The sequence below is a fragment of the Pomacea canaliculata genome, linkage group LG14 (genome assembly GCF_003073045.1).
Source record: "Pomacea canaliculata isolate SZHN2017 linkage group LG14, ASM307304v1, whole genome shotgun sequence".
NCBI lineage: Eukaryota > Metazoa > Mollusca > Gastropoda > Architaenioglossa > Ampullariidae > Pomacea > Pomacea canaliculata.
The window spans coordinates 14346173-14363729 of record NC_037603.1 but is presented as its reverse complement, the minus strand read 5'-3'; the positions used below and the strand labels follow the sequence as shown (position 1 = coordinate 14363729).

The 17557-nt window shown below is 42.1% G+C and overlaps 1 protein-coding gene across 1 annotated transcript in view; it reads right to left on the bottom strand.

Moving 5' to 3' along the window:
- Positions 1-17557, bottom strand: part of LOC112554820 (fibronectin type-III domain-containing protein 3a-like) — an 87327-nt gene that overhangs the window by 66647 nt on the left and 3123 nt on the right. Inside the window, exon 2 of the mRNA XM_025222873.1 lies at positions 10582-11111. Coding sequence (XP_025078658.1) covers positions 10582-11111 — 530 coding nt within the window. The remainder of the gene's footprint in view (positions 1-10581; positions 11112-17557) is intronic.

Below are 17557 nucleotides of genomic sequence, written 5' to 3'. Positions count from 1 at the left end.
TTTTGAAGTCACAAAGTTCTGGTATATTGAGATACCGTGCTGCATGTGTTTCTCCACCATAGCCCTCAAGCTGAAGATGTGTTCGATCGTGCTATGGCCGGCCCGAAATCCGGCTTGCTCTTCAGCTAGAATCGACTCTGCAGAGGCGGTGAGTCGCCGGTGGAGAACACGCAACATAACTTTGCTGGCGTGACAAATGAGGCTAATCATTTGGTAATTCTCGCATTTGGAACTGTTTCCAGACTTTGGCAGCGGTACCACGACGGACCGCAGCCACTCCTTCGGCCACTGCTTGGTTCGCCAGATTTCGCGACATATATTCGTAAGTACGTCGGTTAACTCCTCACCCCTCCCCTGATCAGTTCCGCTGGGACATTATCGATACCAGCAACTTTTCCGGGCTGCATGTCCCTTATTGCCGCTTCAACCTCCGCCCTCAGGACCTGCAGGTCCGGAGTATCCTCTGCGGATGGCCGCACTTCGAGGACGGTCAAATCCTTCTCGATAGGGGCGTTGTAAAGCTCGCTGCAATATTCTGTGAATCGATTGAGGACCTCCATTTTCCCCTTCAGCAGGTGGCCCTGCTCGTCCTCAATTTTCATCACTCCCTTCCGAGGACGATCTCGGGAGAGTGTTCTCAGTAACGCGAACGCTTTCCGATAGTCCCCCACTTGACTCCATCATCGATTTCGTCCCACCTTGCGTCCAACCAAGCCTCCTTGGCGGCTTTGATGTTTTCACGCACTTTCCTGTGCCGCGTCCGCCTCAGGACTTCTTCGCCTTTGAGCTCTCAAGGTTTTCCTGAGCTCACAAAGTTTAAGAACTTTCTTTGTGATCCAGGGCAACTTTGTTGGCGTTTTTCTCCCCAGAACTTTGTCTGCCGAGGAGTGAAGAACCTGTTTGACGTTGACCGAGAGCGTGTCTACGTCAAATTCGCCATCTAGTAGGCTGAGGGCTGAGAATCGCCCGCCTACTTCGACGCGAAAGGCAGCCGCGACTCCAGGATCTTGGAGTTTTTCCGTGCACCATCGAATGCGTGTGCCGTTCTCATCGCTGCGATGAGACCTTCAAGCGCAGGGAAGCCACCACGAGCTTATGGTCTGACCCGATATCCGCACCCGGGTACTCTCGTGTCCCTGCCTGCAAGATGCTTGAACGACAGCTTTGAGGGACCAGCACATAATCAATCTGGGTTTTCACCACGCCATCGGGTGAGCACCAGGTGGCCAGCCAAGGAGGTTTGTGTGGAAACAAAGTGTTAGATAGAGTCAAGCCATGGGTTCCGGCGAACTCCAGCAAACGCCTTCCGGTCGTTGGTGAGGTCGCTCCTAAACCGAACCGAGGCCGCTATACGAATGGTTGCGAGTCTGCTCGAGATGCGCTCCCAACTTAGGACCGCTCCGCTGCTCTTGAGTGGACGAGAAAGCAACGCCTAGTTGCCTTTTCTCGCTGCCGCTGTTGAACAGCTTGTGGCCGAAGGGAGCGTCCTTCTCGCCTGAACCCGTCCACCGCATCTCGGCCAAACCGTGTTTCTTGTGTTTATCTGCCTGTTTATCTCAATTTAAATGAGTTTACAATGGTGTTGCACAATGTACAGGCTTCTACTTATCCTCCATCCACAGCTACCTCCAATACTATGCAACAGCCGCCATCATCTTAGGCGTGCTCTACAGATCAATCTTCATTCCCACTCCCTCCGCCATCGGGCCTTCAATCCTGGATCAGACACGATCTTTCTGTTTTCCTGTCACCTCGAGCGCCTTTCCCTCTAAGGCGTCCACCGAAGACTTCGCTTTTCGTCAAAGCTATTTCTGTTCAACCTGCCAACCTTGCATCAGTGGCGCTGATCAGCATTGAGTTTCCGACTAATGCGGAGATAACTGCGCACTTCAAAACAAAAAAGTTCAATAGCGGGTCAGAGCACGTTTCCGAAGGTCAAATACTTCTGGTTCCTGCAGGACAACCCACCAAACACTATGTGATGGCAGACGAAACAGAACTAAGAACCAATTACGAGGGTCAACTGCCAGCACACAGAACCCTCGAAATGGCTTAGAACACTCGACAGATCAGACACTTGAATGTCCATCATTTCGACAGTGACCCCAAAGGCAGCAAGCAGCAAGCTTGCCGATTTCTTCACACAAAAAGCAGAAGCCAACAGCCAGCCTCCTGACAGAGACTAAACAAGTTAACGGGTTGTGCACAAACAGATGCGTGCATGCTCGAACTGGAGTTGCAGTCGTGTGGACTCAAGTGCATCCGCACGTCTCAACACCCAACCCACCCGTGGGATTCCGGCACCAATGTACTTTGTACAGTATATGACAAAGCCTGACCTCCCCCGTCACGCACACTATTCCAGAGACTGAGACCACCCTGTACCCTGGGAGCCACTTCTGAGTTTATAGGAACTCGATCCCTGCACTCCCTTTCATTCCCATGCCACAGAGAGTCGGTGGTCCAAAATTTGCAGCCGTTACTGTAAATCTCGTCTGAACAGAGGACCCCTGGTACGAAATTGGAACCGGCACCATCATATTTCGTACGCGTAGACAAACATCAAGATGTCAAAAGCAGCTGTAGTCGACAAGGCAACCAATGTCATGGAGTCTCTTCAACTACCCGCATTGTCGGGCTGAAGTCTATATCCGAGTGTGGAAATTAGATTGTATTGACTTCAGCCGCACGGTCAAAGGGAAGATCGCAAGTGGGGGTGGGGGAAGGGAGACGGTTGGTGGAAGCAAAACCAGGATGTGGGGGGTACCCTCATGCCAAGCTCTTGCTTTTATCAAGCACCTACACTCACGTGACTCCCCCCACTCTCTCTCTTTCCTGCGTGTGTACGCACACACAAACACACACCCGTCAACTAACCATCTTGAGGCAAAGCACCGCTGAGCCTGCAATGTCCTTGTGCGCAAAATCTATATTCCTGTCTTCTGATGCGATGGTTTCCTCTACACTTGTTAGGGACTTAATTTCTTGACGGAGATATGTGTTTCCTAAGCTTATCTATAACAAGCACGAGATAACGAACCATCTTCGCACTAACTCATGTTTCACGAGAACAAACAACAATCATCGCAAATTAAATAAATAAAAAGCACAAATCTCTTCATCTCACCAACAACAAACGTCTAGGCAACAAAGCACCAGAAATGCAAAGTTGCAGAGTATGTGATTCTTCGCTTTCCTCGTTGGAAATGCTCCCCAGAGTGGCAGCTGGGGTTGGCTGGCAAAGATTAAGTGTGTAATCGCCATGGCGTCTGTGCCAGCCCCGTGGCGTTTCCTGCAGTTCTCGTCTCTGGGGCCGCATTGGCGTCTATGTCAGGGGCGGGCTGGACAACCCTCAATGACATATTCTAGGCTTTGGGGTCGTGGTTTCACTCGCAAGCCATCACTCGCTAGAAAAATGTCGATTTTGATGGCGGCGATAAGGCGTGCATAACGGCGCGCCGATAACAGGTGTTTCGGAAGGCTGGTAAAATACTGTACAGCGGACTCCACAAAGGTCTGCAATTCTGCGTTAAATGAGATTTTAAAAATTCGCAAAAGTATACCATCCCTTAAAGATTATTTTCTCCCTTCTCTCTCTATTTATATTGACTTTTTACAATTACATGTCTCCTTTCTTTTTTCCTCCTGCAATCCCTCCCTCTCCACTTCCACTCGCTTCTGGAAACACTCTAAGGCAGTTATATGAAAAGGGATTGTTCATGGGATAAAACGGTTGACAATGGCTTCTTCTTCTTCTTGACTTTTGCACCTATTAATATCATTGTCTCCCCTTCCATTCAATTCGACCTGGTATCTGAAGAATGATGAACACTTTTTTTTTTTAAATGCCAAGAATCTTTGTCTGGCTTTGAAAATGTTGAAAGGCAAATTTTAACATTACAAAGAATGATTTTATTTAACACTGAAATACCCAACCCTCAGTAAGTCCCAACGCGTGGTGCCGATCACGCCAGGAACCTCAACATGGTGGAGTAACATTGTGATTGACGTGCATAATTAGTTCTGCAGAAAAAAGCAGTACCAATATAAACTGAGAAAAAAAGAAAAAAAACCAAATCTACCGCATTTAACCATTTTTAGTGAGGTTTTTTTTTCGGGGGGGGGGGGGCGCAAAAGCGGCTCACTGGTTCAGTGAGAAACCGTATCAATTCTCTCACAGGTGGCACAACCATTTCAGGAGTGCTAAACAAGGTGCTTATTGCGTTTTTTTTTCTATTAAAAAAGTATTGATAACGCATCTGCTAGCAATCGAAACAGCGTTCCACTGTGCAGCTGTTATGTTACTTCTTTTTTGCGAACTGCAGGTTAGTGTCATACAAATATGGCAAACCGCTTCAACCCGTATCATTTGCATACTATCCTATTCTTGTTTATTTTGTAAAATGTAGCTTGTACTGGTAGTGCTTTCTTTTCATCGGTCACACTGATCGCGTGTCCTGCGCTTGAACTTGGGCGCGTCTTCAGGTCACGTGATGTCACCCTGTCCCTCAGACGTGGCCAGTCCAGCAGCACAGACACACTCAGAAACAACCGGGCTCAGCTGCCCGCTCAAACGATAAACGCAGCAACTGTTGCTTCAGCAAACGAAAGCCAGTAGCCTCCCCTCTCCATTAAGGCACCTTTAATTAATTACGTAAGTCAGAAATACAGTTTGAGGTTTGTAATTTCTCTTACGCTTGAGGATGGGTATCATGTGATCTTTGGTGTTCAAGAGCGAGAAATGATTGCAGCTAAACCAAAACCTCATTTACCGCGAGTTTACAAAATGGCTTCAAAAGGTTCAAGCGATCCGAGCCAAAACTGCAATGTATGTGTCGCGACCGTGTGTGAAATATACAGCTTCCTGATTGCACAGCATAATTGAGCCTGAGAAGCCGGAAACCAGTCGTTTTCTTAATGTTGTTCAACTTCTATTGGTTCCTTTGATTCCTGGGATTCTCGTCAAAAGCCGGTCTTAGAAGTCTACACTCCGCCAGCAACTCGTCGTGTTGAGCGGATATGAAGGTGCTTCTTGCTAGTGGCAAGTAGAGTTTGATATTTCTTCCCGGTTGTTCTATCATATAGTACGGACAATCTTCACATCTGGAAAAATCTGCTCACCTGAACATTCAAAACGGAAGGAAATTATTAAACGTAGATTATCTGCCACCACGGCGTACGCGCGTGTACCTCAGAACTGGAGCACGGTGACTACACGAAGCTTACAGGTAGCTGCGCCAGGTTGCAGGTGGGCTAGGGATGGAGGTCAGGGCACTACGTGCGGAAGCCTCCAGACGGGCCAGTCTGAGGGAAAAACCCAGCAGCCAGAATGACTCACTCGCTCGGCGGCGCCTCGACGCCGATACTAAATCGTGAATGAGGCAAAAAAATGGTAACGCGTGTCCAGCTCCACTGACTGGCTCCGATTCAGATTTACTAGGACACATCATAGCAAACACACAGGAAACAGAAGGAAAAGAGATGATTGTTTATTATTATTGAAACTTTGAACAACCGTTTCTGTTGCTCATTATCATCCTTCGTCCTGGTCTCAGAGGCATACAGTGACACAGACAATCACAATGCTACTGAGACCACGGGTCGGCTAGTGCATGAGAGAGACATTGCCTGCTCTGCTCTCTACAATCACGATCAACTGACCAGCTCTCGTCTCCTTGTATCACAATCGATTGAAGTAGGACACAATGATAATAGCTTGCGCTCGCCCCTACCCCTCGCCGCCACCCTCCAAGAAATCTGCGAAATGGAGTATTTTTTTCGATTGTGGCTGCAGAACGATGCCAAGTCACAGCGGGGGGATCTTTTGGCTCAGCATCAATACCAAGGGCAGCAACTCTCATTCAGGAAGAGATTGCGGACGGAAGTGTGGTGAGCTGTCTGGGTCCAGAGATGAATCAGATAAGTCCCCAGGCTGGGTGTATAGGTTAAAAAACAAAAGCACTTGGCACAGAGGATGCTAGACTACTCTCTGTAGCAGCAAGTTAGTGTTTGAGGTTCTGACTACCGGACAACCTTCCTTCGGCTGTGTGTGTGCGTGCGCGCGTGCACACGTTAGGAAGTGTGCTCAACTGATTATTTTAACGTTTTGTTGCGCCTGAATGTACGGTCAATTCCCAGACCTAACATGCTAACGAACAGCATCTGGAACACCACCACCTTCCTTTCCCACGCTCTACAGTAGAAGAACTTCTACAGTGTATATTAAAGCAAATAATTTAAATATTTTTGCACTCCTGTACTTCATATTCATATCGTGGGTCAGGTACCGCAAAGTGCAGAAACTGACAAATAAATTTTTAAAATGCCTAAAGACAATGATTTTAATATTTGCGCTGAAAAGTTATGCAAGTACCTGGTCGCTTCCATCTTGCTGTACGAATGTCAAACATGGACCCTGATACGGAAGAAAGATCTAAGAATTCGTGGTGACATTTTCGGAGACTGCTCCACATCTCATACAAGGAACAGAAGACAAACGAATTGCTCCGTAGTCTGGTCACCATACAGGTCGGTCCTCACAAACCCTCTGCTCTCCACCGTCAAGCAGCGAAAACTGGTTTGGTTCGGGCATGACATGATACAATGCCCAAAGACGAGGCAAAGGAAATGGTGGTTGAGTAACATCAAGGAGTGGACAGAGCATCTGCTGGGAGACCTGGGAGAGGCACAGAACAGGTCCGGCTGGCGCACTTAAACCCCTATCATTATATACAAATCATTATATCCACCCAAAGACTAGTCACAATTAAGAGACAGAGAAAGATGGGTGGGAGCTAATTAAGCGAGTATGCTAATAGCTCGTGTAGTCGGGATGACAGTAAAACATCTACATAATTCTGCAGTTAAGTAGTAAACTACACAATTTCGGCACCTGGAAACTTTCGGCAAGTGCGCCGCTATCAATGATATAAGATTTCACGAAGCTGTTTCCTTCTTACTTTGTTTACACAGAAGAGTGCTGCTCCAGCTGACGGCATACCAAAAGTGCTAAAACCAACGCTGCTGTACAGCAGTTTATTTACTACTTACTGATGAGGTAAAGGTCGTTCCTTAACCCCTTTTTAAAGCTCGTTTGGGAGTGTGGTGCTGGGCGCTGCCCATCTCCTATCCCTGAATTACTTTCCCCAGTCCTGTATGGAGTCAGGACTAGCCGGGGTACCGGGGCATCGCCCTGGTGACAGACCACAGTGCATTTGTTTTAAGCAGATAGTGCGTTTGTGCTGTGCAGATCAACGGAAGAGGGACAGCGAGTGAAAATCGAGATAAATCGTAGTTTGTCGCTTGCTCGCTCGTTCGTCCCGCTTTCTTGAAAGTGGGCGCGCGCGCAAACACCCCTTCAAATGTCCTCGATATTCGAGTTACTTTTCAAAGATTCGAATGAAAAACACGTGATTTCTGTTGGGGGCAATACCTTTAGCATGTAAAATGTAATTTTGCTAATACTTCTGTTGAAAGCAATGGTATCTTTCATTTATTGCCCTTTTAAACTAGTCAGCTTTCTGACCTTCCACTTCGAATACTCGGAATATCGATAGCATTAATTATCTCCCCATGGTAACATCATCTGGCCACGAAGATTACAAAAAATAACCAAGGGGAGGGTTGGGGTTAAAAGGCAAGATCCAACGATGATGGGGAAACGGACCAGCGTTCAGCTACCAGGCAGAGCCGTGACTGTCCCACATTTCGGCCACTGCTGTGTAAAGCGCAAAAGCTCATTCCTGCACGGCGCGTGCCTGCTCGCCTCAAAGACGAATTCGCCGACAGTACGGACGACCACAGCAGACACGCGAGGCAAACCAGGACATCTGTTGACAAGCCTCAAGTCCAAGCTTCAGCGGCTGCATCGTCCAATTCTAGCTGCACGGTGAAGTTTATTACAGAGTGGGGATTGCTTTGAGGAATGGGGGAGTACAGTTCCAGTTACAAATGCCAAAAAATATGTGAAAACCTATCACTGCAGACAGTTCACAAATATGCCGATACGGCAATGACTTCGGAGCAAGCGACTAACGGATGTCACCAGGTTCATTTTTCTCAAGGGAGCGCGGGTTGGGTTGAGGGCGTGGAGGGACGAGGGAAAGCTGACGCAGCTAGGGGAGGGAGGGAGGTGCGTTCCTCCCAACTGTTTACTTCCGATTGATACGCAGTCCCCAAGCTTAAACAGCTGCTCGGCCTGGCAGCTAATGCAAACATTACGTAGGTCGCGTGACGGTATGAAGCGCGGTGGAAACAGACAACTCGTTTGATGGTAACAATCACCTGAAAACACACACAGTCTTCAGGTGAAACACAAAGGGACAGTCCCTTGCTTGCAAAAAATCAGTGTTCACAATACATATTTCTCCAAAGACGGTACAAAATGATTCCGAGGAATGTGTACACAAACGAGGATCGAATGTAAAGTAATCAGTCGATGTGTCAGAACCGTTGAGTAGAACTAGGCTTCAATGTTTCCACAACATTTTGGGTTTAGCGACAACACAAGCTTTATGACTGAGCATTTATCATGTTATAGTTCCCACAATCCCTCTCAACACACACACATACAAACAAGCCCCCACCCGAGGTAAGCACAATGCACTGCATTTGTTGGTATATCATGCACAAAAAAGATTTGCTAGAGTGAGAGAGAGAAGTAGCGTCCCCAATACTTTCTACACAGAATCGCATAGGAAACGAAAGGTTCAGTGTGGGTCTCCACTGAAAATGTTCGCTAGAGAGCCAATTATTTGCCGATAACTAAGTCTGAAAATAGCGTGTCCCTCCGTCGGAAATCAATGTCTGCCGGTAAACGAGCTGCCCCCAGTGGAGGTATCAATGACAGGAAGACAGTGGCAGGTGACCAGACCTGTCGTTTCTGATCTATCATCGAATCCCACTGCCTGTCTCCTGGTCTTTAGGAAACGAGTCACCAATGCAGGGAAATGTTTCTTATGGTCTTCTCTGATACCGGTTCATAAGACCGTTGTCCCTCAATGTTTGGAGACACACTCTTCACTGGTTTCTTCTTATACAGGTAGAGCGGCTTAAAGGTGATTGATCCTATTGCATGTTGTGGCAAGACATTCCTGCTTCCTATCTGGCTTATCTAACACACAGCTTTCACATTCATTCTTCGAGAGAATCACTGGCTTTTAGGGTGGGGAAAAAAAATCAGGATCTTCGTATCAATTGTTTTTAAACATCACAGGAAATAGCTAGACCAGTCAAACTTTCTCAAATTGTGTGTGTGCGTGTTTGTTTCCATGCATGTGAGAGAGAAAGATAGTGGGGAAAGAGGAAGAACATGAAGCACAAAATGGAGGCAGACTGCACTACTTTCTTTTTCACTACTTTCTTTTTCAAGGTGCTTGCATTGTAATAATCACATCTGCTTTCCGATGGTCAACCCTTACAAGTAACCTGCTTATCTTCTGTGGTTGATTGGTGTGATGTCACTCTCCTTGATGCCAAAACTTTCAGAAAATTCAGAACAATGAATGTAACGTAGTAAGTGTTAAACACAGGAATAAAATACTCATGCTACCCTACATGCTCCTTTCCGTTGTTTTTATTAAACCAGTAGTGCATGTAAATCAAACTTTGTCACTTATTCATGGCTTGCTTGGCAAAAGGCTTAACAGGTGACCCATCAAGACTCTGTTACACATTCATCCATCATTGTGTGACTCACTGAACACAAGAAAGCATTAAAGTACTAGGATATTTTACAAAACACTTAACCAGCGAATCACACCTACCTCTTGAACTCAAAATAAATTATGAAAATAGTGCATAATATGTAAGTACAAACCATTTCAAACATCCACAGATGTAATACCTGGGTCAAAAAGAACGTAATGCATTCAAGAAAAATAAAGTAAGGAGAGAAAATAGGAGGATATTTTGCTATATCAGAAAGCAAGTTTTCCCAGCTCTTAATTTTTTTTAAAGTCAACAATCAAACAAAAATCCTGAACATAAGCAATGCCAGTATGTGCATGAACAATGTCCGTAAGTGTCCTATTTCTTCATTCTTAAGCTGTAAGCGGTCTGAAACATTCTTTACGGAATTCTTTCAGGAAAATGTAGTTTTCTCCTTCACACAACCCTCACCCCCAAGTCTTTCATTCCCTTTCTTATCAGCTCTTGCCAAACCTTCCATTTTCTCCCTCCCTCTCTTCCTTTCCTCTTTCAATGTTTGCATTTGACAATGTTTCTGGATCGAAGCGGGTTTGCTTAGCTTAGGGACTATGCCGCCTCCTCTGCTCTGCATTCCTATGTAACACCCCTGTGCAAGGAGGTGGCAAGACAGACACCAAAAAACTGCAGCATGTACTGTCGGAAAAAGCTGCAGTGATGAAAATGTCTTCAAGCATCTGAAAAGTTTTTACTCTCTCAATCTATCCTTTATCATGTAGATCTTGCATTGAAATTCTCTTCAAAATTCTGAAATGACTTATTTAAAAAAAAATGCAAGCAAAAGCAGACAGAAATGCCAACAACAAAAATTCTGGAACAGCTGGTTCCAAGCAATGACAGAGTGATCAATAAAAAAAAAATTACTAAAAGACTTACCCTGAATATGCTGGATTTGATCGCCAAGCCGAACTGAGAAGGTCTCGCCTGGGTTGACATGGACATGCACCACATGTTGTGAGCCTGAAGAAGAAGCTGAAGTTGGGTTCTGTAGTCCTGGGCCTCCAGATGTGATGGGACTATCACCCCCTCCACCCCCTCCTCCACCACTGTTGTAATTTAAACTGGAAGGGCTAGCTCTCTGGTTCCCCCGACTGCGAGACAATCGGCCAGGGGAGTTGACCCTGGCTGGTTGTTGTGGAAGGGCGGATTGTGGTGGAGTAGAGGGGCTTGAAGCAAGACTACTGACCTCCGATCCAAGGCCATTTTTTATGGGAGGATCTTCTGAGGAGCTTGCATGCCCATTTTCTTCCACTTCTTTCTCTGGGGACATGTTGTTCCCGTTGACTGGCAGGGTAGTGGGAGAGGTGCTGCCTGTGTTGCAGCTGGTGTTTGTGGTGGTGTTCGTAGAACTCTTGCCAGAATCAGCCATGCTGTGCTGCTGTGAATCGCTTCTCTTGAGGATCTTTCTGAAAAATCATGTTAATTTCCCAAATTTTAAAGGTAGTGAAATTTCATGCATGAATGCTTCAGTGTAAACAATGTAAAAATCAATCTTCCATAAACAGATGGTGTTCCATATAGCTGAATTTCTCAACCACAAAATTTTGATAGTAAAGTATATTACCTGTTTAAAGATATTTATATATAATTCAAATATAGGAAATAATGCTCTGATTTGTTAAACATGGAAAGCAGGAAGAGAGCAAAGAATTTTTAAAGAAAAAACTGAAAAAAAAAAAAAATGCTAACTGAATAACAATACTGAGGGCCTTAAAGTTTATAGCAAGATGAAAACCTTGTAATGGTCTATAGCTATTAACTGTCTTACTTTGCTTTCACGACACGCCTAGTCCAAACGTGCAAATCTAGCAACTTGAATTTATCTTCAATTACTGTCAGAATACATATTCATGTCTTTTTATGACAAAACTTCAAAACAATTGCATAATTAACTAATAATATTTGGAAATAAGGCCAGAAATAAATTTCCCATAGACTATAAATACTTTAAATGGATCTTCCCCATCTTATAAAAAGCTGTAAAAGTTGGACATGAGTTTTTTTAAGATTTCCCCATGACTTAAAGGGCATTAATTAATTAAAATCACCCTTATCTGAAGCATGCCCAGTCCTTCTGATCTGAACTGTTCCCAAAAGGATGACAATTTCAAAAATGTAATGACTTCCTGTTGAGCAGGAAATTACACGTGTAGTGCTGAGGCTACTTTTTATTATAATTGTTTCTCAATTATATCTTTAGATTTTCACTGATTATGAATCAAACTTCTTGTGAAATCTCCCTGCTTTTTGTTTCTACCTACTCTCCCTTAGAACATAGGTTTTGGTATGGACAAGCATAAATAAATGGATATCTTCCTAAGAATTTGTTCATATACACATGCTTTCTTGTTCTCTCTCTCTCTGATCCATTTTTCTAGGGAATGAAACACATGTTTCCACAAGGAAAATTGACATCTGACACCCTTGAAAAAATGTAAAACCAAGAGTGTTTATATTTTCACCCAAAATAACTAAGTTTCCAAATATGGTGACACAATGTGGCAATATAAAGATAATTATTAAGATATTTAACTGGCTACTTTTCTTTGGCTCATTAACACATTTGTCTTGTATATATAGCTGTGCATTCATATGAAAAATGGAAAATTGTGCTGTGCATTTCTTGGTGCTCACTGCAAATAAAACAACTGACTGACAGGGGTAAATTTTTTTATTAGCATAAAGCCTGTTCCTGACAGGTGACAACTGCCCCTTCTAAAAATACACTATTTCCTCCTCTACATGGTCTACTGATACAGCAAGCACAGAGGAAAGAAAAAGTCCTCTCATGTGGAGACAACTGTGGTTCCTGATTCACATCCAAAAGTAACTTAACTAAAATTCCTTCAAAAAGCCCTCTTTTAAAATCAACTTTGTTGTTGCTTGATGACTCACATTAAAAAATACATATTTTAATTATTATTGGCAAATAGACATTTGTGCTTTTCTAAAAAAATACCATGGCAAAATGACTGTAAAAAGATCAGCACACATGTTATTGTTTACTGTCTGTTAAACAATATTAAAGCACAGTGCTGATTCCCCCCTAAGTCATAACTTTTGTGAAATGTTTTCAATTGATGCATACAGCAACCCTTCACTCATATGTGCACTTCAAAAACAAACTGTTTAAAAATAGCATCATACAGAGCAATCTTATTACCTGGAACCAGGAGCAGGAAGATAAAATGAACAGCATGATACCCCAAACCTGCTTAAAGCACATAATGCAACTTCTCTAGTTTATCAGACTAGTTTAGAGTCATCATCTGGCTGCCAAGCAGCCTAAACATACCCATTGAATGTTGTTTAAAAAAAAGTCTTTCTTTGTTGCAAACATTCTGCTGCCAATTAGAGGGTTTATTCTTTTCAGGGCTTGCAGAAACTGGCACCAGAAGACATAGGTCACCAGGCTGAGTGAAAGAATAAGAACAGCTGTGCAACAGTGCTGAAGAATGGGGAGGATACAACACACACTAAATTGATTTCATTCAGGGTTTAAAAAAGTGAGTATTGAAGGCAAGTGAAAGTAGTGGGTATGTTTGTAAATGAAATGCTGGGAACTACCAGAAAGGAGCCTGGCCTGTCAAGAGTTAATGTGAGTTGGGTGGTATAATCTAAATGCAACTCAAGCAAGTGGTGAGCTGGCAGGTAGGTGGGGGGTGGAACTCTCTCAAAACTCTCCCCGTACCTACCTCACCCTGATGTTGGAATGTTTTGACATGGAAATGGAAATATTTTTAATGGTAAAGTCCCACAATGCTTGTGGTTAAAGGAACTTAAAGCATAAATGACAACAGTCTCCAAAGCAATGAAGTTCAGAAATGCTGGATAGAAATATAAAGAATACACGATGACCATAGTGGAAAGGTCCTTATCATAATATTTATATTAGGATTTCAATGGTAAATGTTAAAAAATGTAAGTGTCAGCAATACTATTGATAATTCATTGATAATTGATAATTCGATGGATTTTACCTTTATAGTGCAGCAAAATATAATGTTCTGCAAAGTCAACAACAAAAATAATGTAAATAAAAATCCAGCAGTACAAAAAAAGAAGCAAGGGCCCATTAGCAATCTGACATAAATGCTTTAAGAATAAGCAGACTTGATTATAATAAAAATTACATTTGTAGAATACATTTCCCTGTGTGGAGGTGAGCTCAATGTGCTCAATTAGACTACTAATAAACCAACAGTTTCCTATACAACAGAAAAACAAAAAAAATAGCAAATGGATGACACCATCTAGTGCATCAACAAAGATTTAGAACTGATGAATGAAGGGGAAGAGTTTTTTGGATTATGAAAGTTTTTGGGGTTTTGTTTTTGTTTTTGTTTTTTTTACAGAGACAGGGGTTTAAGGCTAGACTTGAAAGCAACAGGGACATATGGGAGGTTTTAATCAAAATAATACTTCGCTACAATGCAAACTGAACACTGATTTTTTTTTTTAGTAGAGACAACACTTTTTAAAGCTTCTTAGAGGGATCTATATGCACATAAAATGTAGGCAGAGCGTTAGTGTTATGTCAATGTTATTGATGACCTGTACAATGAGCAATATTTGGTGGGAATAATCTTATACATGGTTTTGAGTAACTAAAGGACAAGAACTATGGACACTTAAAGTGAAAAAATGAAGGTGGACACAATAGATTCCAGGTGTAACTAACAATCTCTTGCCTATCAATCCCCAAGAAACATTCTTCTTAATTAAAACTTTATTGTACAGCTTGATTAACGGCCATTTTTTCTTGTACCAGCTCAAATAAAAATTATTTAAATATCCAACTTTACCATCACACTTACGCTAATCAACATCATCTAAGACTGGTTTCTATACAAAACTTTTAAAAATTTAATTTATCTCATCTATTTATAACTTGGAAAAAATTACACTTAAAACTACACAAAATAAAGATTTTACTTTTTCAGTTGGCATTGTTCCCATAGAGTATGTGATTATAATACTTTTGCTTTAGCTATTAAATAAGATTAAATATATATTGATGATTTTTATGCCTTTTTTTATACTGCTCTTTCCTCTCCCTAATTATATGGGGGCAGTCCAGTGGCCTAATGGTTAGTGCCTGTCACCAATACAGTAAAGGTTGGCAGTCCTGGGTTCAGCTCTCATCTCAGCCATGCCGTTCTTTCTTTGCATGTGGCATCCGTTTACAGGGCTGGCTGCCTTGCCATGATATAGCCTCAGTTGCTGGCTCCCCACTGATTCCCCCCTCCCCTTTAAATATGGGCAAAAATCTAAGTTCTGCAAGTAAGTTTTATTATCATTTGGTTGTTCTAAAAACTACAACGAATCAAATGTAAGATTCCTTCTCTGTCTCCGTTTCTATATTTCTTATTCAGAGAGAAAATCAGCGTTTAAATAATGTGAATTTAGAATGAATTGAAACAATTTTCAAAAAAGCTAAATATACAAACACTATCCAGACCAATGTTTTAACAACTGAATCTAAATAACTCTGAGACAATTATCAAGCATATATATGATGAAACTGAAATGCATGTTTTTGTCCAATTACGTTTCAAGTGTTGAGCATTGAATCAAAACATAATTTCCCTAGACTTTCCACCTGACCCTGTCTTTACTATGGTTGAATTCAATGCCATGAATATACAAACAACTTTATGTAAGAAAAAAATTCTTTCAGACATACATCAAGCAAATGAATAGTTACTGAAGAGCACTTCCTGTTCTGCAATGGACTCAGCCCCCCTCCCCCCAAAAAAGTTGTCCATTTCCCATCAAATATCTCTCATTCTAGAATGCCACAAATTTACAACAGTAAACATTATTTTAAAAAGATACAGGCAAAATGCAAAACGCGAATAGAAAAGTACATGGCACCCCAATGGCGTAGTTATATACAAAATCAGTATCTAATAATAATAATGATAATGATTTATATAGTGCCTTTCCACAAATTTTTTGCTCAGAACGCTTTACATAAATCATATATAGCCTAGATCATAAACAACGACGCACCCATATTCGCATATAACAGACATGCTCATTCCTAATACAGATGCTACTCATAAACAAAGTAAATGCAGACACACATTAGGACAGGGTTTCATTGAAGTCGTTCTGAAAAGATGTGTCTTGAGTTTAGACTTGAAGGAGGTAAGAGAATCAGAGTGACAAAGTATCTTATGGAAACTGCAAAGGTAGCAGAGTGTTTTAGTATACTATCTGAATTATCTAATGATATGAATCAATCTTTATTGTCTGTACCAGGCATAATCCAGGACAGAAATTTTTCTTTTTCTCACAGAATAATTTGTACACATGAACATAACATAATGTGTGTGTGTATATATATATATAAAACATATATAACAACTCAGCAACCCATATAATAACATTTAACATGCACACACCTATACCCTCTCACATATACACATACTTCTTGTGCACCTAATGTACTTTGTGCATTGTGTGTGTTGAATAGATGAGATTTATAGTCAAAATGTAACTTTCTAATCTAGTTTGCATACAATCTGGGTGTCCAAAGATTATTTAATTCTTTTCTTCAGATGGGGAAAAATGTTTTCATTTTAAGACCAATTAGGCTGTAACATTGAAACATTGTTTGCAAAATTACTCAAAAAAGAGACATTCCACCTCTTCCAAAAAAAACAGCTTCTTCCTATCACACAAAATCAGCAACCGAACACCAGATCTGAAGATCTGACCAAAAAAGTAGGTCCTCTTCTCAACTTAATTCACCGCAGACACTCCACATGAGAAGAAAGTTTACAGGCTATCTTCCGGTTACTAAAACTTAAACCGCATTATCATCTTCCTGCAGCTCTTCAAAACTTATTTTGGGCAATCTGGGGAGCCAGAGGCGAAGATGAAGAGTGACGAGGGGAGTTCTGAAACCGAGGGCGTAGCGGCCATGTGTGACGTCACACAAAGATCACGACGTGCGCCGCGCATGTCTACTGCCGTGATCGATATTTATGAATGAAGGGCCGGCGTGTGCACTGTTTCTATTGCGACACTCTACACACAGCCAACCAGCTTTCCGCCTTTCGCTTCTTCTGTGGGCGTAATCACGTTCCGCTCTCAGACTGAGAAATCGTTCTACAACTACAGCGCCAGCGCCGTGCTTGATGTGGCCAAGTGGGAGGGAGATCTATCATTTGAAGACATGCCCCCTATTTTGCATCGAACTTCCGTCATTATCATCATCAGCACCTGTCTAAAATTCATCTTCATCGCTAAAGTACTGCCGGTTCCCTTTTCTTAAAAATTGGTTAGGGAACTGGGAAAAAAATTGGTTTCAAGAAACTGGGAGACCTTTTGATAAAGAGTAATCAAGATGACTGTCTTTGAAAGGGGATAAAGGAAGGGATTTGTGAGAGAAAAGTTTGAATACAGCTGGCTGAGTGATTGACTATAACTATTTGATTTGGTTTTTAACTTCAAACTAAAATGAAACCTTCCTAAAAAAATAATCATCAGGTCTTTGTATAAAATGTGACTCAAATGAATGACCATAACAAGAAAATCTTAATGTACCATAAAAAAACATAAATCTGTGACACAATTTTTAAAAAAATCATTAAACCTATGTGTGCACATACACACACAGAATCAAAACACTCACCAATCTATTTCTTATGTTAATTGTTTTACTATATGTTAGTAAAGTTATGCAGATTTATATATTAGTTATATAACGAAATTTATATACTTTTATGCCTGTTCTATTTGTAAGGATTTATCATCAAAATAAAACTTATTTTCTTTGATTATCGCAACTTTACCAGAAGTACAATGAATTTAGATTTCATTAATAGGTTTTTATCTTCTC